Source organism: Phoca vitulina, unplaced genomic scaffold, assembly GCF_004348235.1.
Source record: "Phoca vitulina isolate PV1807 unplaced genomic scaffold, GSC_HSeal_1.0 scaffold13, whole genome shotgun sequence".
In the NCBI taxonomy this organism is placed as follows: domain Eukaryota; kingdom Metazoa; phylum Chordata; class Mammalia; order Carnivora; family Phocidae; genus Phoca; species Phoca vitulina.
In genome coordinates this window covers 5103006-5129085 of record NW_022589716.1, presented here as the reverse complement: position 1 = coordinate 5129085, position 26080 = coordinate 5103006, and the positions used below count along the sequence as shown (strand labels likewise).

Sequence of the window (26080 nt, the reverse complement as noted above, 5' to 3'; positions counted from 1 at the left end):
GTCTCTCTCCCTCTGCCCCTCTGCCCCTCCACCTCCCCCACCCCTTGCTCTCTCTCTCTCAAAAAAAAAAAGAAAAAAAAAAAGAAAGTGTAATCATACTCTTGACAGATAACAATACTGGCATAGAACCTGCTAACAACCAACAGTTGCATATGGAAAAATAGCTGATTTACTGGAAGCCTTTGAAGAAGTCATCTTGAAAGCACAAGTATTTCGGACTTGACATGCTGTAAGGTCCTGCTGTCCTTCCACTCCAGAGCTATGTGTGCAATGAGAGCTGAAATGCAGACAGAATCTGAGACAATTTTTAAAAATATTGAGTGCTGATCACATTGCTTCTTGGCACGTTATTAGATTCAAGGTTTAAGAACAAAGTTTTCTCAAGCTCTCGTAGGGAAGCCCAAGCGCATGGGGAAATATTAGAAATTTAAAAATGAAAGTGAAGGTGATAATCATAATCCTGTGTCTTCACTTGGGTTCCCCAGAAGGCAGAGCCTGAGGTCCAGGCTTTTGTGCCAGAACCTCATCAAGGTATGTGACCTCAGGTGGCAGAGGTGAGGGACAGGGTGGTAAAGCAGGGAGGGAGCAAGGAGTACAAGGGTGAACTGTGACCACTGCCACGGGTGTTGGAAGCTGAGGCTCTTCTCACGATTGTCCATCTGGGGGATAGAGGCAGACACATTTCTCCACCAGCTGCTCTCTCCTATTGGTCACTGGACACTGAGTCCCCTGCATCTCCAGCTTGCACATGTGTGAGTGCCTTGTGTGATGGACCCGTCCTGGGATAGGTGGTAAAAGGCATGGCCCTGGCCTGGACAGACGCCACCAGGCTGCACCTGTTGTGAGGTGGACTGGAGCCCCCAGCAGAAAAAGCTGAGAAGATTGGAATTGGCTCTTAGAGATGTTCTGATAGTCGGCTTCTGAGAATTCTGTTCCAAAGGTGTCTTCTTCAAACCGTGCTCGATGAAATTGCATTATCACCAACGATGGTATTTTTAATTCCAGGAGTTGAGGAAGAGATAAACCTTGGTTGATGACCACGAGAGATAAAGAAAGGAAAGCTTAGTAATTTGGTGATGACAGCCCTTCCATGGGCGCTTCCCCAAAATGGCACAGCAAACACAAAACCTTGCTCCTCCACCAACCTTGGTTGGAGGCGGTAACTGTGTAGTAACTTACATGTGCCATGTACTGACCACAAGAGCCACAGAATGCTGATGGTGCAGAGGAGTGATTATCTCTGCACCATGATGTCAAACGTTAAGAATTTGAGCCCTCACTTTGAAGAATACAACTGCAGTGATAATTACACATTTTGATTTTTTCTTCAATCTCAGCAATTTTTTTCTTTGGTGGTGCCCATCCATTTGAGCCTTAGATGTGGCCAGGTATTGAGTTTTAGCTAACACTGGACAACTCAGCATTTACCTAAAATGTGCAGTTGGTTGGCCTCTAATTAAATATTATCCTAATATTCTAATAATATTTTAGTGACCATACGGGACACTGTTTGCTCAGTGTTTGGGTTACTGAGAAGCACGTGGTCAAGTGTGTTTTCATCTCTGTCAATTGTCAGGGCCTTAGAGTAGGCAATAAGGAATTCTTTGATGGCTTAATCTCACTCTCCTACTTTTATTTTCTTTTTGCTCTTATTTCCTCATCTAATAACATTGAATATTTTGAAGGTACTTCTTGTGAAAGTTGTAACAATGTGCCATTAAGAAATACTTCTCTCCACTCCTGCACACGCCTCCAAGGCGACCACTGGCATTCCTAGTGGCCATTTCTTCTGGAGCTTACCTACTTGGTGTATCATAGTGTATCAATTTTAGACATTTTTGATTGATTTCCTGTTCTTGTAGGTGAGGGTTTCACTCCCTCACACTTCCTTCCCCTCCCTGCATCTTCTCAGTAGAGTTATTCTCCAGTTTCTGGTTGAGTCGATACTTAGTGTTCATGTTATTTTGACTACATTAATATTATTCACTGTGGAGCCAAATGTGTTGTGTTCCTGGAATTGGTAGCATATTCTTCCCCACTCCCTCCCCGAGCTGATAAGGGTTTTTTTGGTGCCTATCACCAATTTTCCAAAATGCTCCAATTTGATCTGTCAATTATTGCCTAGCAATAAATTTTCAGAATGCTCAAACCCCACAAGTTCTATGTTCTTTCTCAAGACTGGTCTGGATTGCTCACTCCAGGGGTCCTGAAGTTCCCTGTGCTGCTCTCCTATGTTAAACCCTGTTTCCAGGATCCTGGGACCCCCTCTTTCTTTCTTACTCCCTCATTTTGCCAAAGCATATGTGTTGTCTCTTCTTGAGAAAGGGTAAACTGGAGGCAAACGTTAAAGTCCTTACATGTCTCAAAGTATCCGTTCTCTCCCTTCATACTTAATATTTACTTGGGCTCCAAATAGATTTCCAGATTGAACACAACATTGTCTCAAAACTGCTCAGTTGCTGTCCCACCATCTTTCATCACACAGGGTTGTTGAGGGTCTGACTCTAGGTCCATTTCAGTTCCTTTTTATTGCCCATTTGTTTCTCCTTGAAAGCTCTCAATGGACTTGTCTACCCCTGCTGTTCTAGAAGTTGGTAAGGGTGTGCTTCACAGAGAGTCCGTATCCATTTATTGAGCTGGGCACCTCGTGCCCCCTCATTCAAGAGAGTGCTGTACTTCCATTCTGGGAACTTCTCCTGGCTCACTACTACCAAGATGACAAGATAATACACTTTCCAGCATTTTTTTTTCCTATTCTATTCCAAACTCCTTTGGTCAAATTTTGGACACCATCCTACGTGCCGCCCCCTTTCTTTCCTATGACCAACCTCTGATTTTTCCCTTTTCTCTCCCATGGCACAACGGCTAATTGTGTGGTCTCTAAAGCCAGGTCTTGGTTCTGGTTATTACTATTGACTGTTCAAGGTTCATTTTTCTACTCAGCTTTATCTTCAAGCCTTTTGTTAACTTTTCTTATACAATTTCTGATATTATAGTTTTAATTTCCAAGAATGTTTTCTAATTTCTTTTTTTTTAAGGTTTATTTATTTATTTATTTGAGAGTGAGAGAGCATGCACACGTGCAGAGGGGGAAGGGGCAGAGGGAGAGGGAGAGAATCTCAAGCAGACTCCACACTGAGTGCAGAGCCCAGGCCCAAGAGGGGCTCCATCTCACGACCCCAAGATCATGACCTGAGCTGAAACCAAGAGGCGGAGTCTTAACCGACTGAGCCACCCATGCGCCCCGTGTTTTCCAATTTCTACCTACCTGCCTACCTATTTATCTCTCTCTCTCTCCCCCCCTTTTCTCTTTGCTTCAGAAATCCATGTCCTTCTTTTGTTTCTCTGAGAAAGTATACTATGTGGTTTTGTTTTTGTTTTTGTTTTTATGCCCTCATATTTCTCTCTCCTCTGAGTTCCTTTTCTCCCAGATGTTATTCTAGTCACTATCTCCCATGTAGGCAGTTGTCCTCAAATGTCTGGCAATACTCGGCGTTCCATTTATATTTAAGATGACGCACCACTGAGGATTGGAAGCACTGAGTGGGTGGGGCTTGTCTCCTGCTGGTCTTTACCATGGGTGATAGGGAGCTGATCTTCATGTTGGGGGACCCCTTGAACATCAGTACTTGTAGGTGTCTTTCTCTGGGGTCATTTGTTTCTGCAGAGAACAATCCTCTAATCTCCTGATTGAGGGACTATTGTCTGACTGCAGAGTTTTTGAAGGTAGGGCTGAAGAAGGGGGCTGGCAGTCTCAATATTTGGCACAAGGTCCATTTGGGAAAGGCTGGGGCTGAGTGGCAATATTGTAAAGCTCTTCCTCAAGGATATGTGGTTTCAAGAGGCCCTGGTTTTATGAAATGACTCACTTCTGAGAATTTGGAGAAGCCATATTCTCTACTAAAGCAACTCAAGATTGGTCTGCCTTTTTTGTTTTTTTCCAGAACTGAAAATTTCTTGAGTAAGACATGATTTAATTTCTGGGGTTCCCATGATAAATGAACCCTTCAGTCCTAATTACCACCCTTTTCAGACAGCTTCTATATTGGCAAGACCTATTGTTTCTGGCAGATAAAACATACAGGCTTTGTATGCGCTCTACCTCAAGGTCAAAGGTTATATTTCAATTTTAGCCCCTCCCACTACCATTCTGATGACATTCCATCTCCAATCCTGTATTCTGTGCTCTAGAGAGAACAAGAGTGAGGTACATTGGCCAGAACCCACATGGTGGAGGTAATATGTTCTAGTCTTCCTCTAGGTTATTCCAAGGGATCCCTGACCTTTCACACTCACCTAGCATGGACCAGTATTTGGTCTAAGTCTGTATTAGTCCAATCAGTAAACTCTTAGAACCCTAGACATTGAGTTCAGTACTTCTGATGAGTGTACACATCCATAAATTCAGCCCAATCCAAAATTCCGCTCTGCCCACTTTTATTAAGCACTCTCAAAATCCAAACCCAGAGTTTTTATAATTAAACAATTAACTTAAACAATTTCTGTAATTTCTTCTGGAATTTTCTTCCCTATTCTGATTCTGCATTTTATTTTCTGGCCTATGTGAAATTAAAATCCTACAGTGCACAACCATGAGGACTGGGCCATGGGGCGAACTGTTAACTTTATCGTGTTAAGGAAAAATGGTTTCCTGAGGGGAGAGAGGTGTAGAAGGCAGTGTGCTAGAGGGCAGTGGAGGATCAGGGTTTCCCAGGTCCTCTGCATCCTTCCAGATATCCCCATTTCCACAGGTTCTCTGTCTGTCTCAATTCATACTCTAATAGTCACACATGCTTTTTGGCAAATGTGTGTATGCAACTCAAAATTAAGACACCTGCCAATTTAGGCTCTGAACTGGTTTCTAACATTCTTAACCTGGCCGCTGCAAGTAATAAAGAGTTTCTTTCCAACACGGTCACAGAAAGGCTCTAAGTTTTACTCTAACTTGAAGATAAAAATTTCAGTATTTGGGTTCCCCCCCCCTTATTTAAGGTGCTCGGTGCCTTCAGAAGCACCCATCCTACTTTCTGGTTCTGCCAGGCTTCATCCTCTTTGGACTGGTGAATAACGGCATCTTCCTGCCCCCCATCATCCACTGCTGGCTGGGCTCTATCATTAGTGGACGACTAATTGTTTCATTACCAGATCACATGGGCTGCCATCTTCCCACTTTGGGACATGGGTGTGAACCTCACCTCCATGAAAGTCTGAGTCTGCAACCTGCTCCCTGGCATTCACTTCCATCTCAGTTAATTTTCTTGATTTATAACCAGTCCCAGCTTCAGCTAAGAATGACTGCATGGGTGTGGTCTGGACAGCTCCCAGAACTGAAGAAGGAAGGGAAGGAAGGGCCACCTGGCCTCAGGAGATCATGCAGCCTCTCTCTGGGCCACAGCCATGATAGGATCAATGCCTTCTGCCCATCTCTGCGTGTCTTCATTTGAGTTTTCGAAATCCAAGTGGCCTCACTTATGTCAGGCTAGGGTCAAAAGCCCTTGAATCAAACAAGTCAAGAGGACCTGAGAGGGGCCTGGTGATGGTCGTCATGAGCCAGGCAAACCTCACAGGTTGTGTCTGGAGCAGTGTTGCTGCTGACAGGGCACATTCAAACCTGTGGCTTTAAGGTTCTTAAATCAGGGCTCACAGTGTCCTTGCTTCCAGACCTCTCACTCCTAATCTTCCCGATTTCTCCACCCACTGTTAGTCTCTGCTCCCGGAACATTCCCCCTCATCCCAAGGCTGCCTTGCTTAGCCCCTTCCCCCAGTTCTCCTCAGGGTGTAGCTTCCTGCCTTTAAGATCCAGCCTCCTGCCTCCTTCTCCAGGAAGTCCTCCCAGAATGCTTACTTGACACCCTATTTTTTCTCTTTTTGCCAACTTCTTTTCCTGTGCTATATATCTTCTCCTCATGTCACTCAGGGTCCCTATGGGAAACAGTCAACACACTCAAATTGGGCAATTTGAGGAGAGTTTAATAAAGAGGCCATTTACAAAGGTGATAGCAGGGTGAGAGGAGACTGCATCCCCCCTGAGTAAGATGAGTAGCAGCGGGGCTCGTTAGCAGATGTAAAGGGGTCAGGGGTGGGGGACACAATATGGAGAGGTCTACCGAGGCTGGTTGGGGTGCACCCGGCCCCCAGTGCTGCCTCAGGAGGGGCTGGGGTCAGACCTCGCTCTCCCCCTTTCTTCCAACCTCCTGCAGGGGCTCTCTATGGGCTCAATCCAGAGAGCAAGATAGAATGCTGGCCACCTCCATGCAGGGCAGCTTCTCGGGTGCAGGGCAGAGTGGAGAAGGGCATGGAGTGGATCCGAGCACATTGGCCAGGATGTCCTATACACTCTTTGACTAGTTAATGCGTCATCTTCTTGTGGCCAGCAACCAAGGCTTTGTTTTATCTTCCCTTTCACTGCCCCTGCCACCCCCACACTCCATAAAGGCTAGGACAATGTAGATGTTCAGTAAATGTGACCAGCCAGGGTTTGACAGATGAACAGCCTCCAGACTGAACAACACAGGATGCGCTCCGTCCATTCTCCCTCGTCCTGGGCCAGAGGAGTTGCGGTTCTGATCGTCAGATTTCCGAACACAGGGCCACACCCACTAGCAGCCGGGGCCTCTGGGTATTAAAAGATCCCACACAGGCACTAGCAACTGTCTGTTTTCACCCCGCAAGCAGCTGTATGTTGAATCAGGGTGTTTCTCACAGGGGCAAGTTCTGCTATTCTGCTTTTCTCTGTTCTCTTCTAGTCACCCGCATTTTTTGGCATACGCATTGCTTTGGGCTTGGGCTTGGGCATGACCCTCTGGAATAAGATTTGAATTTTGGTTTAGGAAGAGGTAGTGGAATTTCATAAGCCTTGAACTATAACCAGTTTACCAACATCCTACATCAAGGAACTGGGAATTAGCCCAGATCCTAATAAATCGGACCCTAATAAATCGGTTTCCTTTCTTCTGTTCCTCCTTCTGGGGCACTCACAGCATTGCACAATTCCTAGGGACATAAATGGCATCCCCTAAAGTTTTGCCACACAGTTGGACCACATCAGATATAGGCATTCCTGAGTTTCTTGCTGCGATATCAAGACCTCACCTCCCCGCTGGCGCACGGGCATATTCTCCACTTACTGAATGACCACATGGCGCTCTCTGCGCCTCCGGCATGGGCGGACGCCCCCTAGTGTCCACATTTCCCACTGCAACTGTGACCGAAGCTGGTGTTGGCAAGTAAAGCACGAGCTTCAGCTTATGGGGGTGAATTTGCCAGGACCTCAAACTAAACCAGGAAAAATTTTGCCCTCTCTGAAAACTGAGAGGCTTTCCTCAGTTCCAAAAGTCTAGATTGCAAGAGGCAGCCATTCTTCGGATGGCATGGGGCAGCGGCCCGTGGACTAGCTCTCCCTCAGCCACCTAGATCCCATGCGCGGTGCCTCTTTAACAGGGTGACTCATATCAAGCTCCTGGGCAGTGCCATCGGCTCATTCTTGCAGGCTTGAAGTGGGGCACAAGCACCCACCTGTCTCCCTCTCTTCCCCTCCAGGAGAGGGCGCACCATCGGCCTTTTACAAAGAACCCCTTTTCAAATATCTCCCTATTTTCATCAGTGCAATCTCTTTGTTCCCAATATAGTTGAGGGAGGTCTAAAGAGTCATAAAACCTGTTTTTACAGTTCTTGTGTAAGTTCTGCTTATACTCTACTTTGGAATACAGCATCTATGGAGTTCTAGTGACTCAGTCAAGCTTCCAGTGTGCCGTCTTAGTACCTAGTGTTAGCCTTTTGCTTTGGAGACCAGCATTTGGCTGCTAGGCCCCCCTAACTCTATGTTGTTTATTTTGAACTGCTTCCAGGGTCAAGGTAGGACTAGCCTGGGCATTTAAGCAGCTTGTCTATAGCCCTCACATCCCAAGTTCTCCTCCACAATCTGGTCTCCCTTTTGTGGCGTTGCCTGTCAGAGCCCCAGATCCTGTGCAGCGGCAGGGGTGATAAGGGGTCAGGAAACTTCTTCTGTAAAGGACAAGAAGATAAATATTTTAGGATCTGTAGGTGGTACAGTCTCTGCAAAAGCAGCCACAGACGATTTATAAACATAAGAGCGTGGCTGTGTTCAGTGAAACTTTATTTACAGAGCGGGAAGTGGGCCGTTTTTGGCTCGTGCATCACAATTCATGGACCCCTGGAAGAGATCAGTGGATGGAGAAAGATGACCCTGACTATATTGGGGACTTACCTGGGCAGAAATGGAAGAAAATCCCAGTGAAGTTCTTGCAAGCCCACAGCTATGAAGGACAGAAGCCTGCTTTGTTAAGCATTGGACTTTAGAATTTTAGCTCTGGAATTTGAAGGAAATCTCAGAAACTCAAGCTGGAAAAGGATCATCTTCTTTAAACTAGCAGAGTGTGACGCTCAACACGGAGGACAAGGAGGAGCAGGGAAGTCAGCACTGGGTCGTGTTCAAGACCACCTGCCATTGTCAAGGTCACTCCAGGCTTGCCACAGAAAGTTCTCCCTAGTGCACCTCTGTGCCTTTGTGCTTTCCCACAAATTGACCCACTTGCCTGGACACCACTCTCACGCCCACTCATGGCATCATGGAAAAGTTGTTCACAAACCTGTTCAAATATGCAGCCAATGTGTTCTCCCTCAAGCCTTCACTGAGTGTGCCCAGCTGGCTTCCGACATCTAGTATCCATGTTGCGATGCCTGGGAGCTTTCCCCAAAGCTGGACGGGCCTCTCTGCCAGAGCCAGTCATGTCAGAAGTGCCCGGAGAATTAACATCCCCCAGGAGCCACCATCAGCCAATGACTCACAGGGGCGCGATGCAAATACCCCAGCCTCCTTCCCCCTCCAGTGGGATTGCTGAGTGTGAGTTACACTGTTGCCAGGAGTTTTCTAGTGGTGTTGAGCTCCAGTCACCCCCAGTGGAAGGTACTTCATAATGAACCCTTTGTTGGCATCTTCCCGTTCCTGTCTGACTTCCCTGCTCCCTACTGGAGTTCCCTGCACTTTCCAAATAAATTCTTTGCTCTCAGATCCTTGCTCAGGATCTGCTCTTGGGGGAAGCCAATCTAAGCAGAATGTGACTTTCTCTGGGTACTTTTCTTCAATTCTCCCTTCTGTTTCCTACTGCAGGAGAAAGCACCCATCGTGTTTCGTTACAGTCATTGACTTCCGGATGAGTCTCTTCCGCTGAACAGTGAGTGAGTTTTCTAGAAGTGGGTCTTATTCATCTTTGCATCACTGGTATTTTCCCTAGTCTGTCATGTAGTGTTCAAGATGTGTGTTTGCTGACTACCAGAAGCTTGATGTGTAGGTAAAATAGATGCAAAGGGGCAAGGTGGGGGGGGGGGGGTCCGTGCTGCACTGCTGACCCCATGTAGCTGCTACTAGCCATGTGTGGCTATTTCAATTAAAATTGAATACAAATTAAAAATCCAGTTCCTAAATCCAGTAGCCACATTTCAAGGGCTGCATGTGGCTAGCGAGGATCCTATTGGACAATACAGGTAGAGAACATTTCTATCCCTGTAGTTAGTTCTATTGGACAGCGTGGGGCTGGAGGGCCAAACGAGCACACTGAATCCATGATTTGGTTATGTGCCATTCTGTGTGGGTCACAAAGCTCCTAAAAGCTTTCAGGCACCTGGGTATACGACCAAGTACCAATATCCAGCACTTGTGCTCACCTAAGGACAAACACTGCTTCACAAGACAAGAGAAAACCAGTATGTATAGTTAAGTCTTCAGATGATTGCTTTATTTACATTCTGACTGAACCACAAAAAAGACAAAAGGTACTTCAGAGTTTCCAATGCCCTTATGGCTGGTAGAATGGATACCACATCAGAAGAGCAACCTAGCTTCTTTTTTAAAATACATAATTCTGAAGTTTTGTTTATGTTTTTAATTGGTAACATGTTCCCATAGTTCAAAAGCCAAAAGGCACAAAGGTATTCAGAGAAAAGTCACACTTGTCCGATTCTCCACCCTCATCCCTCCCTAAAGGTAACCAAACGCTACTGTTTTCTTTCCTAACCTTTAAGGGATGGGCAATGCACCCAAGCACAGTGAATTATCTGTGTTTATCTCTTTTTTATTTATTTTTTTAGCATAGGATACATTCTGTTTTGTCTTTGCTTTTTTTTTTTTTCAGTCAATTCCATATCGTTCCCTGGACTTTGACTCTTCCTTCACCGCTGTCTCTTGGTTCTTCTAGCACCTCTTTTATTAGCCATTGATCTCTCCTTGCTCACACGTACCTTTCTCTTTTAACTAACTCCCTGCATGGTTCTGGGGTCCCTACTCCATCCTGTGTTACCGGATTTATCTTCCTAATGCACCATGGTGATTATTCTTCTCCCCTGCTCTAAACCCTTCAGTAGCTCCCTTTGTCCTCCCAACAAAGCCCAAGATGCTTGCCTGAATTCCATGGCCCATCCCAACCTGCCCACCCCACCCTCCTGTCCACACATGTTCATGCCCTCCCCCCTCACCTTTGTATTGGGCATTCCACTGGCTTCATGTGCCTCTCCCGAGTCCCCCCCCTTTTCCAAATCCTGCCCTTTTTTTCCCAAAGACCTGCTCAAAAGCCACTTCCTCCATGAAGTCTTCCTCCCTCAGATTCCAGCTACAAATGGTCTCTCCCTTCCTGGCCCAGGCAGAGCATTGAGTATGTTTCTCTTTGTTCTGGAGTTATTTGTTTCTGTCTCACACTCCCTACCAGATGGGAGGTTTTACAGGGCAAGGATTATGTTTATCTTACACACTTTGTGCATCCTTCACTTAACTTAAATCAATGTTGGTGCATCCTGTCTGTAACATCTAATACACAGCTGTTGGATGAATGGTGAGCCTGGTGTTTAAGAGGACAGTGTTTGCACATTTCAGGGCTCCAAAAAGTTTCTGCAAGCAAGGCCTTTATTCTCTCTGCTGAAAATACCAAATTGCTCTTCTTCTATTGAGTTGCTCATACAAAATCTGATCATTTGGTGTAAACAGGAAATCCATTCACTAATAAGCATACTTGGGGGGGGGGGCACCTGGCTGGCTCAGTCCGTGGAGACATGCAACTCTTGATCTCCAGGTTGTGAGTTCAAGCCCCACGTTGGGTGTGGAGATTACTTAAAAATAAAATCCTTAAAAAAAAAAAAAAGAAAAGAATTCTCGGAACAAGGGTGACATGCCATTATGCTGCTTGGGAGTATATATACACTGAAAAAAAAAAGCCTTTTCATCAAGCAAGGAGAGAGCTAGACACGTTAAAAGCATTGTGATTGATATATTGTATTTTGTGAAATATGTTTCATTTATGCAATAGCTGGCTGAAGTTAAGGTTTAAATTTAAAAAGATTTATCTGTTAGTAGCTGCGTGTAGTAACTATCTAACATTTGGGGACATTACAATGTATGTAACTCTTCAGAGAACCAAGAAAAGCTCTGTCTTTTGAGGTCAACAGTAAGTGAACTGACTAGCCAGCGACCCCTGGTAATGCCTGGGCCACCCGCATATACTGACACCATTGTGTATATACTTTAATGTCTTTAAGAGTTTCAGCATTGAGCTAGAAGTTTAAAGGGTTGGCGTTGAGGTCAATGTGATTGACGTAACGTGTTTGCTTCATGGATCCAGCACATCGGTCTTAAAATACAAATGACAATTCCTGCTCCCCTGTGGATGGGGATACCGAGCTGGCTCTATCTAACTTCTCGCTGGGAAGGAATGGGATGTATTTGCCCAGGTAGGTGGCCACGTGCCTGCGGAAGAAGTGGTAGAGGTGCTTCCTAAACCTCTCCCCAACGAAGGCATAGATGATGGGGTTGACGCAGCAGTGTGTGTAGGCGATCACCTCCGTCACCTGCATGGCCACGTCCAGCTGTTTGCTCTGCTCACAACTGGTCTCAAAGAAGATCGTTTGAAAAGCCGAGAGGAGGAGGACCAGGTTGTAGGGTGTCCAGAAAATGAAAAAGACCACCATGATGACAAAAATGAGCCGGATGGCCTTGTACTTTTTCTTACTGGGGCATCTCAGCAGCGTTTTAATAATTCCAGAGTAGCAGACAACCATGATGAGCAGAGGCAGAATGAGACCCAGGATATTCATTCTCAGAGCATGGAAACGCTTCCATCTGTCTTCTTGGTCTTCTGGGTAAATAGGCGAGCAGACAAACTGTTGGGCCTCTTTTTGGGATTCATGGAAGATAAATTCAGGGAGGGCTGCTAGCCCTGCCAGGCCCCAAGTGAGAACACTCGTGATGACACCAAAAGTGACAGTCCGGGCTCGAAGGGCAAACACGGCATGGACGATGGCCAGGTACCGGTCTATGGTCAGCAGGATGATGAAAAAGATCTCACTGTATAAGCCCATGTAATAAAGCCCAGAGAGAAGCTTACACATGGAAGGGCCAAAAACCCATTCATTCGACTCAGTATAGTGAATCCAGAACACCAGGGTGAATAGAAAGAGCAAGTCAGAAATGGCCAAATTGAGCAGAAAGATGTTGGTCATAATCCAGAGCCTCTTGTATTTCGCAAGGATCACCACCACCACCACATTGCCCAGCAGACCAACCACAAACACCAGGGAATACAGTGGGGGCAAGAATTGGGCTCCTAGCTGCTTGATGTTGACTTTTTCACATGGCAGTGAATTCTCATAGTCGAACACTGTAGTCTCAACAGACTCATCCATGGTCTTCATCACAGCCGTGAAGGCCTCCATTATTTTGTCCCTGTGATAGAAAAACAACAACAAACACCAACCACACAATTAGGCACAATCACTCTTGGTGAGCCACACCCATTGATTTATCCTTTTACCCACGAAACCACATGTGATTAAACAGCCTAGACATTTAAAGTTTCTTCAGCATGTATTTCAAAGGTTATGTCGGAGATGCTGGGGTGGGGAGAGGTGCCAGGAACAAAAAACGTGAAGTTTTGAAAGTCAGCACAATTCAGAATGGGAAAAGAAACAGAAATGTGACGGATGGTGGTGAAGAATGGGGATGTTGGTTTCTGCAAGCATTTGGAGGAAATACATGGCAGGAAAAGCAGGCTGGGGAATGAGAACAATAATATTATGCTGATTATTATTGCTGTATCTTTCCAGGCATTTTGAATTTTATGTTTTATAGTTTATATATGACTTTCAAAATCAGCTTCCCTATTTAAAAACCAAACGCTTATAATAATAATAATAATAATAGCGATTGTTATTATTACAAATAACTTCCTCTCTCTGTGGCCCCTTAACAAGGTTCTGTTCATCATAGCTCATGGGGAAATTGAACCTTGAAGAAATTTAGTAATTTACCCCAAATCCTCTAACAAGTAAATATAAAAGTTCAGGCTAGGTCTTCAGTATCTATGAACAACTTTTTTCTCAGTAGATTCTAACGCAGTCATTTTCAAGTTTAACTTTTGAAGACTTCACCATCATAATTATTATTAACTAGTGTAATACTTACAGTTCTAAGCTGTTGCCCTTTACCGGCTCCTGATAATGTTGAGATAAGCCAGCCTTGTGCCAACAGCAAACCCCTTGGAGTTCCTCCTTCATAAAGGGACTGGGGGGAGGGATAGGCCAATGGAATTTCTTCGCAGATTTGGTATTTTTTAAACTAGGATCCCTAGGGCCAGTGGCTGCTTTTCTTAAGATTACAGACTTCAGGGGCACCTGGGTGGCTCAGTTGGTTAAGCGACTGCCTTCGGCTCAGGTCATGATCCTGGAGTCCCTGGATCGAGTCCCGCATTGGGCTCCCTGCTTGGCAGGGAGTCTGCTTCTCCCTCTGACCCTCCCCACTCTCATGTGCTCTCTCTCATTCTCTCTCTCTCAAATAAATAAATAAAATCTTTAAAAAAAAAAAAAAAAAAAAAAGATTACAGACTTCACTGGAGAAGAAGGAGTTCCACAGAGGACAGTGAATCCCGGCACTGTTTCCTTGGAAGAAGTCCTACTGACTTTCTCTTTTCTCTGAGGAAGGGACAAGTGTGAGGACATGAATATAGGTCAATGGGCATTTCTCAAGGTAAGTCTTAGTAATGCAATTGTTGGAGCCAATGGTAAGGCATTATCTTTGATTCTTAATAGAATACTGGGACCCCAGTGGTCAGCACCCGTCAGGGTCTTGTGTAGTCAAAGAGAGAATGGATGTGGGCTGGAGCCGTTCCCAGCCACTCTTCTCACCAGCTGCAGGACTTGGGCAAAAAGTTAACTTTGAGCCTCATTTACTCATCCCCAAATGAGGATCATGATACCACTTGAAGTTATGTTCAGGATCAAATAAGATTAAAAAAAAAACTTTAAAACTGGTAGGAAGTGGGACTGAAAGAAAAGCAACGAGAAGCCATTTCATATAAAATTAGGGAGGAAGTTGGGTCTCTTGGATAGAACTTGATCTATTTCCGTGACTCTGCCCTAGTACATCCCACTGATCAATAACACATCTAGGCTTTTGAGGTGGAAGATGGGACTGAAAACAAATGATTTGTATGATCTTATCAGCATTCTCATTCCTAATGGCATAATTCACAGTCGCTGAGAAAAAAATGGCCATTATTTTGTCTGTTACATATTCACAATCACAGAGAGCATCCCTCTCTAAATTTTAGTGGCTAAAGCAAAAAAAAAAAAAAAAAGAAGAAGAACAGAGCTGCTTGCTCCAGAGAGCAAAAGTATAGTAGCCTCCACTTAATTATTTCATTATCTTTCCTTTTCTCTGAGACGGATCTAAAAACAAGTCAAAGTAAAAAAAAAAATCACTAAGGTTTTGTTCGACTTGATGATCATGTCTTTAATTCATGTGTCACTTTCAACATGACCATGATAAAATTATAGAATCTTTTTGGGGACTCTAGAGTGCAACGCACAGGAAAACATACAGGTTCTCTGGCGTCAGAAGCCAAGTCCTTGACTACTAGTTACATGGGTCCAAGATATGAAAACTGAAATGGTTTTTGGTCCAAATCAAAATGAATATTTCAGTCTGAAATAGTCAAGAGGTTTGAATTAAGCTCTTAAAAATGTCTTTTTGCATTTTGGAAATATGGTACAATAAGAGTAAGCAGACAAACAGACAAACCAATAATAAAGAAAGGCAAAAAAACCTAAAAGTAAAAACCACCCCAAATTCCCTCATGCAGTTTACCACTAGTAATGTTTCTCTATGCAGATATGCATACATGGATACAAGTTTTACCAAGAAAATGAGTTCACACTCTTTTAGCTGGTCCACTAAAATTGCTCACAGTACAACTCAGCTGTGCCACATGATGAAGTTCCTTTAGTCACCAAAACAATTTAGATCTTACCAACTTTCCACTGGGAAGCAGGAAAAAGGATTCACAATTTTAGTCCAAAGTGGTTTAATCTTAGCCTGACCCATTCATTTGAAGGATGACTTTAGTTTTGCTCATCCTCTTTACATTCCCAGCTTCTTAATTTGGGTTTCTTATCTTCTCTCATTGGTCCTTTCTAAGATGGCAGTGGAGATATGGGGGAGGGGCCAGCATGGGCAGAGGGGGAAGAGGGTCTCCTGTTGGTCTTATTTATGTGACTGGTGTCTGCTGAGGAAGGACGACCCAGTCCCAACCCTGAACTTTTGGCTGGCATCTGTTGCTTCGTAGCTAACGGTCTCATGATCCACTCATTCTTAGTCGTACCTGGGCACAGTGACCTCTCCAGCTCTGGCTGGAATGGAGGACCCTCTCTGTTCCTGCCACATCATCAGGCTTAGGGCCCAGGCTAAGCATCTTCTCCAGAACTGGCAGGCACCTAGACAGACATATTGCTCCTTGACTCCATGTCCATGCCAGGTACAAACTAAGGGACACTCAAGGGTACAAACTAAATTATTTTTCTGCCTGCCCACCAGCTTAACCGTGCTGGCCATCCATGAGAATAAGGAAGTGACTTGCAGAGAGATGTCCTCTCGGAGAGCCCCCCTCAGTCTATCAAACAGTGCTTCACACCCCCCACCTCTGGTCAAAGCCTGGGTGGGGAAGATAGGAACCTATATGCATGACTGCTTCCTTTCGTGACCTTTGACTCTTCTCTCACAATTCCTGGAGTCAGAAGGAGAGGAGCCCGCCCCCTTCCCCCCAAATCTTCAATTTTTAGTGTGTAATATGTAATGGATACCTCTCTATGGGAACAAGCAGAGTTCTATATTCACCAATTTAAAATTTTAATGAATGTTGCAAGGCTGAATTGAGAATAAACATCTAGAATTAGAAATAATTCTCTCTCTCTTTTTAAAGATTTTATTTATTTATTTGAGAGAGAGAACGAGCAGAGAGGAGGGGCAGAGGGAGAGAGAGAGAGAAGCAGACTCCCTGCTGAACAGGAAGCCCGACGCGGGGCTCAATTCCAGGACCCTGAGATCATGACCTGAGCCGAAACCCAGAGTCCGACCCTTAGCTGACTGAGCCACCCAGGCACCCCTAGAGATGCTTCTTTAGAAAATAGATTGAAGTTTGGAATGCCATTTTAATCATCAAAAAAAAAAGTAAATGAAGCCCCCCAGTGCTGGTGAGGTTGGAGTGACCCTGGAGCAATTATGCACTCCTGATGCAACATAACTTGGTTCCGTAAGTTTAGGAAATCTCGTGCGGAACAAGAACCAATAAGATACACATGGCTTTGATCCAGGGGTTCTAGAGCGGAAGAATTTACCCTAAGGGGAAGAAATCCACCAAACCAAAACAGGATGTTTATTGTGGCCTCATTTTCATGATGGAAAGAAACAATGAAATGCTTGGCAACAGTTTAAATGCTTGACAAGTGAAGGAGACTTTGGATAAATTGTAGTCCACTTATGACAATAGATTATTATGTAGTCATTAATAAAACTAGTTTTGGAGGGGCGCCTGGGTGGCTCAATCAGTTAAGCGTCTGCCTTCGGCTCAGGTCATGATCCCAGGGTCCTGGGATGGAGCCCCGCATCGGGCTCCCTGCTCAGCAGGGAGTCTGCTTCTCCCTCCGTCTGCCTCTTCCCCGCTGCTCATGCTCTCTCACACACGTGCTCTCTCTCTCTCTCAAATAAATAAAACCTAAAAAAAAAAGCTAGTTTTGGAGGGGCACCTGGGTGGCTCAGTCCATGAAGCTTAAGTGTCGGACTCTTGATTTCAGCTCAGATCATGATTTTAGGGTCCTGAGATTGAGCCCAGTGTTGAGCTCCATGCTGGGTGTGGAGCCTGCTTAAGATTCTCTCTCTTCCTCTCCGTCTGCCCCACTTTCTCCCTCTCTTAAAAAAAAAAGGGGGGGGGGCAAATAATGAAAACAGTTGTAGAAAGGAAGTGGATGATCATGTTTAAAGTTGCAAGATATGGAATTTTTAAATATTTGCTTAGCCATTAAACTATAATGAAAAGCGAGTGCCTTCTAGCAGGTGCTGCTGGAGATTTGGCAAACACATTTTCTAAAGGTAACTGGGTTGAAAACGTGGGCAAATTGCAAGATGAAGAGTTTAGTCATCAGAACCTGAAACCGCAAACTGAGATCTAAGAAACTCAGAGTGGAAGTCACACTAGGTAGAGCATTTGAATTTTGTTTTAAAGATCTTAATGTTTGGTTCTCGCCGATCTTGGGTGGAATTAACGTAAAACCACCAGACTGGGGGAGGGGAGATTTCTCTTAGAGATTTCTCTTTAGGTCTTGAGACCTGAACTGTCCAGCCTCCACGGAAGACTGGAAAGCCCTTCAGATGACCTGGTGCCCACCTGCATGTGGATATGTGCGCTGTGTAGACACTGGCTCCCAGAATGTTTCCAAATTATCTGGTGTGTGACACTGTCACCCGCCCCCCACCCCATTTTCCTCCTTCCTACTCTGTGAGTCTTAGTGCTTTTGGCAGATGCTGAAGTTGGAGGATAACCACGGAGCCCTGCTCTTCTCTTGCTGCCCCAGACATTCAACCTATGTGACTGGACTCTGCGTTTAGATGTCCCTGAGTAAACATGGGTTTACAGTAATTCACACCTCTTTGCCTTTGAAGAAGTGGAGACTACTTCCCTGCACCCTCGAACACCTCCCCAGATGCAAGCTGGAGCTTCTCCTAATGAGTCAACTCAGAGACGCTTGTTAAACTCCAAAGACATCCCAAATAAAACCAGTGAGCTGTGACCCCAATTCCTTCATCTCGAGCACCAGCCCACACAGTGCCTCTGAATGGAAGAAATACTCATTTTTCAGCCTGGATCAAATAATGCATAATACGGTCAAACTCTTTGATGCATTTTTTTTTCCTTATTGTCGACAACCACCTGCGAAGGGACAAAATAGTGGGAAGAAAATGGTCTCTGAGTTCAGGAAGTTTACTTTCTTTACACATAACCAATGTGAGATAAGAGTCAATGATAATTGAGTCTTCCTTAGGCCAAGCACTTTACATATGTTTGTTTGATCTCACAACTTTGCAAGGTAGGTTTGTATATCCCCGGATTTTACAGATGAGCAGACAGAGGCTTGGCAAGGCTCGGTCACTCGCCTGAGGCTATTCTGTGCACGGCAGAGCTGAGACTTGATCCTGTGTCCTTTTGCCCTAAAGCCCACACTGTCATTGCCTTGGGGTTCCATTTAGTGAGGACCTCCACATCCCAAGATTGCATGAATGTTTATATATAGTCTGGTATTTTGTGGTTCAATATTTCCTACATATAAATCTCTAATCCATTTTTTAAAGATTTTATTTATTTATTTGACAGAGAGAGACACAATGAGAGAAGGAACACAAGCAGGGGGAGTGGGAGAGGGAGAAGCAGGCTTCCCGCCGAGCAGGGAGCCCAATGTGGGGCTCGATCCCAGGACCCTGGGATCATGACCTGAGCCGAAGGCAGACGCTTAACTGACTGAGCCACCCAGGCGCCCCTCTAACCCACTTTTAATTGAGTTTGATCGATGGCATGAAAGGCATTTCCATTTTCCTTCTCTATAAATGGGTGAATAACCACTCAGGCTCAAAACATCACCTTTGTTATATATTCTTTAATATTCCTGATTCTGTTTGTGTACTTTACATTCCACTCCTCTGATCTCTGATTTTGGTGCCAGAAACACTCTTTTCATTATTTGGATGTATTAGGTCTTTTATGTAGATTGTCTGATTATGTGGCTCTCTTTCATTATTCATTTCCAAATGTGTCTTATCTGTAGAGGCTTCTGTCCTATTAGATAAACCTTAGGATCATTTGGTTAATTACTTATAAAGACATAATTTTGAATGGAATTGTATTACATTTATAAATAAATTTAGGGAGAATTGATAACTTTACAATATCAAGTTTTTGTATCTGGGAACATGATATGTGTACTTACTGTACTTACTATAGTTCTTTTAGTTATCAGTCTTGCACATTTTTTATTGTTTTTATCTATCTGGTTTTGGTTTTTTACTTACTACGAATGAGATATTATTTTCCCTAATGAATTTTCTAATCAATGGTTGATATGTAGGAAAGAAAATTACTTTTTTTTTTAAAAGCTTATCACCTTACTGATTTTTAAAAATAATTTCCTTTAGGACTTTTAGATAGATAATCACATTAGCTGTGAAACAGGGCTGACATTAATTATAACCTCCTTGTTCATATTCCTCCTTTGTTTTTCTCACCTTGTTGCTTTGGATGAAATTTACACAATGATGTTAAGTAACAGTGGTTCCTGATTTTAATGGGACATGATCCCCCCCCCCCAGGTCTTTCAAAGACCCCGAAGCACAGACTAATTAACAGTCCCTTCATTGTCCTCTAGGATGGTCTAATGTTGATCAAAGCTCTTAAGAATTTCAGTAAGGCTCTCCAAGAGTGGATGGCAATTTAAAAACTAAATCACTGGACATAAGCCTGAAAAAAAGTAAAAACAGGAGGCTTTCTGAATACTTGGGGTCTTTAGGGGATGAGAAAATTAACATTTCTTTTGAGTTATACCTGTTTAATATTTTTCCCACAAACTTATTTCATATGATTTACTTATCACGACAGCTGTGGGAGGTAGATGTTTTTATTATTCTTATTTTATGGCTAAAAAAAAAAAACTGAGTTCAGGAAAAAGAAAAACTGAGCTCAGAGCAATTCCATAACTTACGATCACACAGAGAGCAAATGGCTGAGTTGGGACTTAAGCCCATGTGTTCCTGACTCAAAGAAACCTAGGCTCTCTAGAGCCACACCTGCCTGTCAGCATCCACTCACTGGGTGGGGACCTTCGGTGAGACAGTGAACACCTTTCTCAGTTTCGGCGTCACTTCCTCACTGTGGACGTTTACCGTATGTGAAAGTCATGACCCCCCAAATCTCCCCCAGTCCCACATCCCTGTAGCATCAGTGCTACAGCCTGGAGTCTGTCTATGCAGCCAAAGCCAGAGATACTCTGAGCTGATCGTTTGCAATATTTCTCAGGCTTGTCTGAATGCTTTTAGAAGTAAATATCAACAAGCTCTAGTCAGATGGGTGAAAAAAGATACTGCTAATTTAACATCCATTTTATAACAAAACTCCACTAAAATGGAAATCCGTTATGCTGCTAACGGAGAGTACTGATCCTTGACAATAGGGGGAGTTCGGTTAAAATCAGGCATGTCTGATAGAAAACCACAAGCTGAATGATATCCCAGTTTAGTGAAGTCACTAATCTGGATTGTATGTGCGTGCGTGTGTGTGTGTGTGCATGCTCTTGTGTGTGTATGTGTGAGTGCTTTGTCTCTTTGAGGGGATCAGCCTCTCAGGGGAACTTGATAAATCATCCAAAGAATATAGAGAAGAGAGCAGGTGTAAAGTCACTGCCTGCCACTCTGACTCTACCTGCCCATCTGGAAGAGCCCTGCCCACAGATGACTCCTAGTGGTGATCATTCCTGCAAGAACCACCTGGTGTTAAGATCAAGTCCTGTGCCCAAGACCCTAGATACTTTTGACTTCATTGGTATCTGGTGCCAAGGGAATCCATAACTATAAGATTTTCTTTCTTATGTAACCCTCGTCCTCTTCAATGTAGGATAATGATTCATTACTGTGTCTGAAGAAATGACTATGTGACCTAGAACAAGTAACCTCTCTGTGTCTCAGAATTCTTAGGTGCAACATGGTGATGAGAAGAGTTACTGCCTCATGGGGCTCCTCAGCCATTCATATTAGCACCTATGATAGGCAAGGGGACACAGGAAACGTCACGGAACAGAACAGACCAAACTTCCTGACTTCATGGAACTTATTTTCTAGTTGGGGACACAGAGAATAAATAACTAAAAACTACAGGGTCTCAGATGATCATGAGTGCTACAGAGAGAGATAAAGTAGGAGATGGGGAAAGGGAATAAGGTGGGGTTGGAGGTGGGCACTTTTAAATTGGACGGGGGGGTGGTCAATAAGGAGCCCACTGAGAAAAGACTTGGGGGAAGTGAGAGAATGAATTGGAGAGGTATCTGAGGGATGAGAGCCCCAGGCAGAGAAATAGCAAGTACAAATGTCCTGTGATGGCAAAGTGCCTGGATATGTTCTTAGAAGAGCAAGAAGCCTAGTGTGGCCAGAGGAGGAGTGAGGGGTGAGTATCCAGAGAAAGTGTCAGAGAGATGTGGGGGAGTGGTGGGCAGGGGTTCAGTGTAGCTGTGCAGCCACTGAAGAATTTTGGCTTTTCTCTGAATGGGGTGAGGACCAATGGAGAGTTTCCATTGAAGGTGTGACATGATCCAATTTACATTTTATAAAACTGCTCTGGTGGGAGTGGAGAATAGACTATGGAGAATAGTCTATGGAGGAGAATAAACTATGGAATTAAATTTGGAAACAGGGGACCAGTAAGGAGCCTGCCATGATAATCTAGGCAAGATGTGATACTGGATTGGACATGGTAGTAGGAGTAGAAAGGCAAGAAGTAGACAGATTCAGCATAATGCAGAAGGTAGCACCAAAGGATGTGTTGACAGATTGGATGTGAGTGAGAAATGGTCAAGGCTTAGAGGCTCCAAGAGTCTTGACCTGCACGACTAGAAGGATGGAGTTGCCATCAGCTGGGATAAAGAAGGCTGGGGCATGTCAAGTCCGAGATGCCTGCGTGCCATCCAAGCGGAGACATCTAGCAAGTAGGCAGTTGGATATATGGCTCCAGGGGAGAGCTCTTGGCTAAAGATCTAAAGTTGACAGTTGTTGTCCTATAGATGGTGTTTTAAGTCATGAAGTGAGTGTGGATAGTAAAGGGTGGCTTTCTCAGGTATATCAAAAATCAGTGGTCAGAGGAACAAGGAGGACACAGCAAGAGAGTCTCAGAAGGAGTGGACAGTAGGAGAAAAACCAAAAGAGCTGGTGTCCCAGAAACCAAGCGAAGAAGGTGTCAAGGAGGGAAGAGTGGTGCGAGGATAACATGAACTAACACATGCGAGAACATCTAGAACATAGAGACAGGCAATTGTATGTCAGTTCTTCTCCCACTCCCACCCATTGACCTTCTTTATCTTTCAAGTTCTCAGGCCTTTCCAAAATTTCTTAGGTTCTTGTCCAACGTAATATAATATGACTTCAGAGGAACAAGTGTCTCTTCCACCTAAACAGAAATGCTTATCTTTCTACAAATATCCAGTCGGTAGTCCATTACCCAAGGTTCTAGGAAACCTACAAAGATTTGGCATCCGATAATATGTTTTAACCGGACTTTTCAGCCTTCATTAAAATCTTTAGTTACTCTAAATGAGGAGTTTGAATTTTTACAAACAAGTTTGGATCTCAACGAAATTAAAGAACCTAATGGGAACCCCGAATTATATTAATCCATTTACTCACTGACATGTCCAATGGAAAGATAATCAGAGGTCGGATTATCTTTCACAAAGATGACAGGTAGTGATAGGTAGAGATAGATGATGATAGATAGATGGATAGATAGATAGATAGATAGATAGATAGATAGATAGATAAATAGATAGATAACAGATAGATGGATGAATTCCCAGAAAACTGAGGACAACCAGGAATCAGGGGGAGTTCTACTGGGCACTTCATTCTGACCACCTCAGGATGCTGAGAAATGATCACTTCCCGTAATCTGCATACAACACTTCCATTAACTTAATCTATATTTATATGAAAGAAATTGTTTTCTTCACAAGGGTAACATTTTTATTTCAAATTACATGCTATTTATGATTGAGTAGGTAATACACACAATCAAAGGGTTCAAAACATAGTACTATGAGAAGATACACAATAAGAAGTCTCATCCTACTTCATCCCTGTACACCTCTTCCACATCAAGAACTGTGAAGGGTCTAAGATCTTACCCTACCTGCAGGCTAACAAGCAAGACTGCCACTTTTTCACAGATACCAGAGGAAGGCACATGACAATTAGATAAGGACAAAGGACTTATAACGGCACAGCAGGCATGTGGCTGGATGTCCTCATTGGTTCTCCATGCTGCCAAGTTGCAGGGGGGCCATGTGGAGTGGCCAAGGAGGCCACTGCACACAGCAGGCTTGCCTCACAGCTGAGGAATGTGAGTGTAGGAACCCCCAAAATTTTACACTGGGTTGACCACAAGCCCGCCCACTCTTTGCCTGGGAGGGAAACATTTCCATATGCAACTATAATCGAATATAAATATATTCTTTAATCTCTTACCCTGTTAGTTGCATAAAAACAGAACATTACATTCATCATCATGCACCTTGCTTTATCCACCTCACAACAGAAGCTTTTCTTATTCTTTGTTACAGCTGTCGAGAATCCATTGTGTGGATATACCAGTTTATTTAGCTAATCCTCTGTAAACAGATACTCTTTGTTATTTCAAATAATGCTGCAATTGATGATCTTACACAGGAAGTTTTTTTTTTTAAAAAAACAAAAACCCAGGGGCACCTGAGTGGTGCTGTAGGTTAAGCGTCCAACTCTTGGTTTCAGCTCAGGTCGTGATTTCAGTGTTACCAGCGCTGTGTCGGTCTCCACACTCATCTCAGAGTCTGCTTGAGATTCTCTCTCCCTCTCCCTCTGCTTCTCCCACTTGTGCTTTCTCTCTCTCTCTAAAATAAATAAATAAATCTTTAAAAAAATAAATAAAAATTAGGGACGCCTGGGTGGCTCAGTCGGTTAAGCGTCTGCCTTCGGCTCAGGTCATGATCTCAGGGTCCTGGGATCGAGTCCCACATCGGGCTGCCTGCTCAGCAAGGAGCCTGCTTCTCCCTCTGCCTGCTACTCCCCCTGCTTGTGCTTCCTCTCTCTCTCCCTACTAAATAAATAAAATCTTTAAAAAATAAATAAATAAATAAATAAATAAATAAATAAATAAATAAATAAAAATTAAAAAACCCCCATCACATGCTAACTTTATGGTCAACTAGAATTACAGGTTAGCACATGACGGGATTTTCAAGTGGTCTGAGACTACATCCAAAGCACTGTGCTAAGTCCCAGTTAAGACATTTAATGTGATAGTTGCCCGACTAAAATGTAGGGGAGAGAAAACCCTACCCAATAAAGATGAGTTGAAGGAGACAGAGGCGTCCATCCACCCAAGAGAAAAGACACTGCACGTAGGAAAGAGAGCAAGATACTGGTGTGTAGATGAGAATCAGAACGTGATTCACATCAGTGCCCTCCAGAACCTGCAAGAGGTCATTCCAAGAGGCAAGTTCAAACACTACATAAGAAAGAGCTTGAACGGGATTACCCAAAATGAAATGGGTGCCTTGTGAGTTGCTAAGCAAACTGTGCCTGGAGGCATCCAAGCAGAGGCTGGGTGGCTGCTTGGCAGGGACATTGCAGAAGGGGATTTCCACAGTGAGCAGAAGTTTGACTCCAGTGGTGGTTATCAGCCCGGGCTGCACATGGGAACCATGGGGGGAGGTTTTGAAATCCCAATGCTAGGCTGTACCCCTGAGCAGTTAAATCAGAATTTCTGGAGGTGCGATCCAGGCCCCAGTGATTCTTAAAGCTCCCCCACTCTTGGATGAAGTGACATGAAGTCTCTCCTAAATTTTATGAATCTGTTTTCTGTCTCTGAGTTACATACCCTCCAACCTCCTTAAGCTCAGGTGAGAAGAACAGGGGGAATTTAGGACTAGACTAAAGATTGTCAACACTGTGACACAGCAAGCTAATTCAATTTTAGTCTGTATTAGTAGATCATCCAGAACAAGAGAAATCTACCTACCTGATTCTCCATCTGCTTCTCTACCCAGCTCCCCTTCATTTATCCATCCAATTACCCATCCAACTAGCTACTCAAATTGCTTCCCGCCTATACATTAAGCCAGGCCTCCCTCCCTTTTCACTTCTTTTTTGTTTTGTTTTGTTTTACAGAGAACTTAGAGTAGTCAGAAAAAAAATAATTATCTGGCACTGTGCTGTCCAATAGAACTTTTCAGCAGTGATGTAAATGTTCTGTATCTGTGTTGTTCAACAAGGCGCTACTAGCCAAGTGGCTGTTGGGCATTTGAAATGTGGCTAGTGCTATTGAGAAAGTGAACTTTTCATTTTATTGAAATTCAGTGAATTTAAATTTAAGTAGCCACATGGGGCAGGTAGTCACCATACTGGACAGTGTGGAACCGGTGACTAGTGTCCATATAATGCCTGACAATTAATAGCTGCTTAATAAAGACTTCTGAAATGGACAGAAGGATGGACCAGAATAATTTTCACTCTGCTTTTTACTGTGCAGACTGCACATTGGAAATACGATGTTTTGTCCCAGGTACCCCATTTTAAGAGGGTTAGTACCCATCTTGAGTACGGGACAGCCTAGGATGATAAAGGTCCAGGAACATCAGAACATCAGCTATAGTTGACAGAACTCGGAATGTTTTGTATGAAAAATACAAGTCTTCTAATTCTCAGATTAATTTTAGTTCCTCTTTTTTGTTTTTGTTTTTGTTTTTTTTGCCAGTATTTGTATCTCTTTGGTCTGGACCAAAGTTTTCTGATCTTTTTATTTTTTTAAAAGATTTAATTTATTTATTTGACAGGGACAGAACGTGTGCACAAGCAGGTGGAGCGGCAGGTAGCGGGAGAGAGAGAATCAGGCTCCCCGCTGAGCAAAGAGCCCAACTGGGGCTTGATTCCAGGACCCTGGGATCATGACCTGAGCCAAAGGCAGAC

The 26080-nt window shown here is 43.9% G+C and overlaps 1 protein-coding gene across 1 annotated transcript in view; it reads right to left on the bottom strand.

Annotated features, from left to right (window-relative positions):
* Window positions 1–11637: 11637 nt before the first annotated feature.
* CCR3 (C-C motif chemokine receptor 3) overlaps window positions 11638–26080 on the bottom strand; it is a 17077-nt gene continuing 2634 nt past the window's right edge. The window contains exon 2 of the mRNA XM_032412254.1: window positions 11638–12727. Coding sequence (XP_032268145.1) covers window positions 11638–12717 — 1080 coding nt within the window. The 5' untranslated portion in view covers window positions 12718–12727. The remainder of the gene's footprint in view (window positions 12728–26080) is intronic.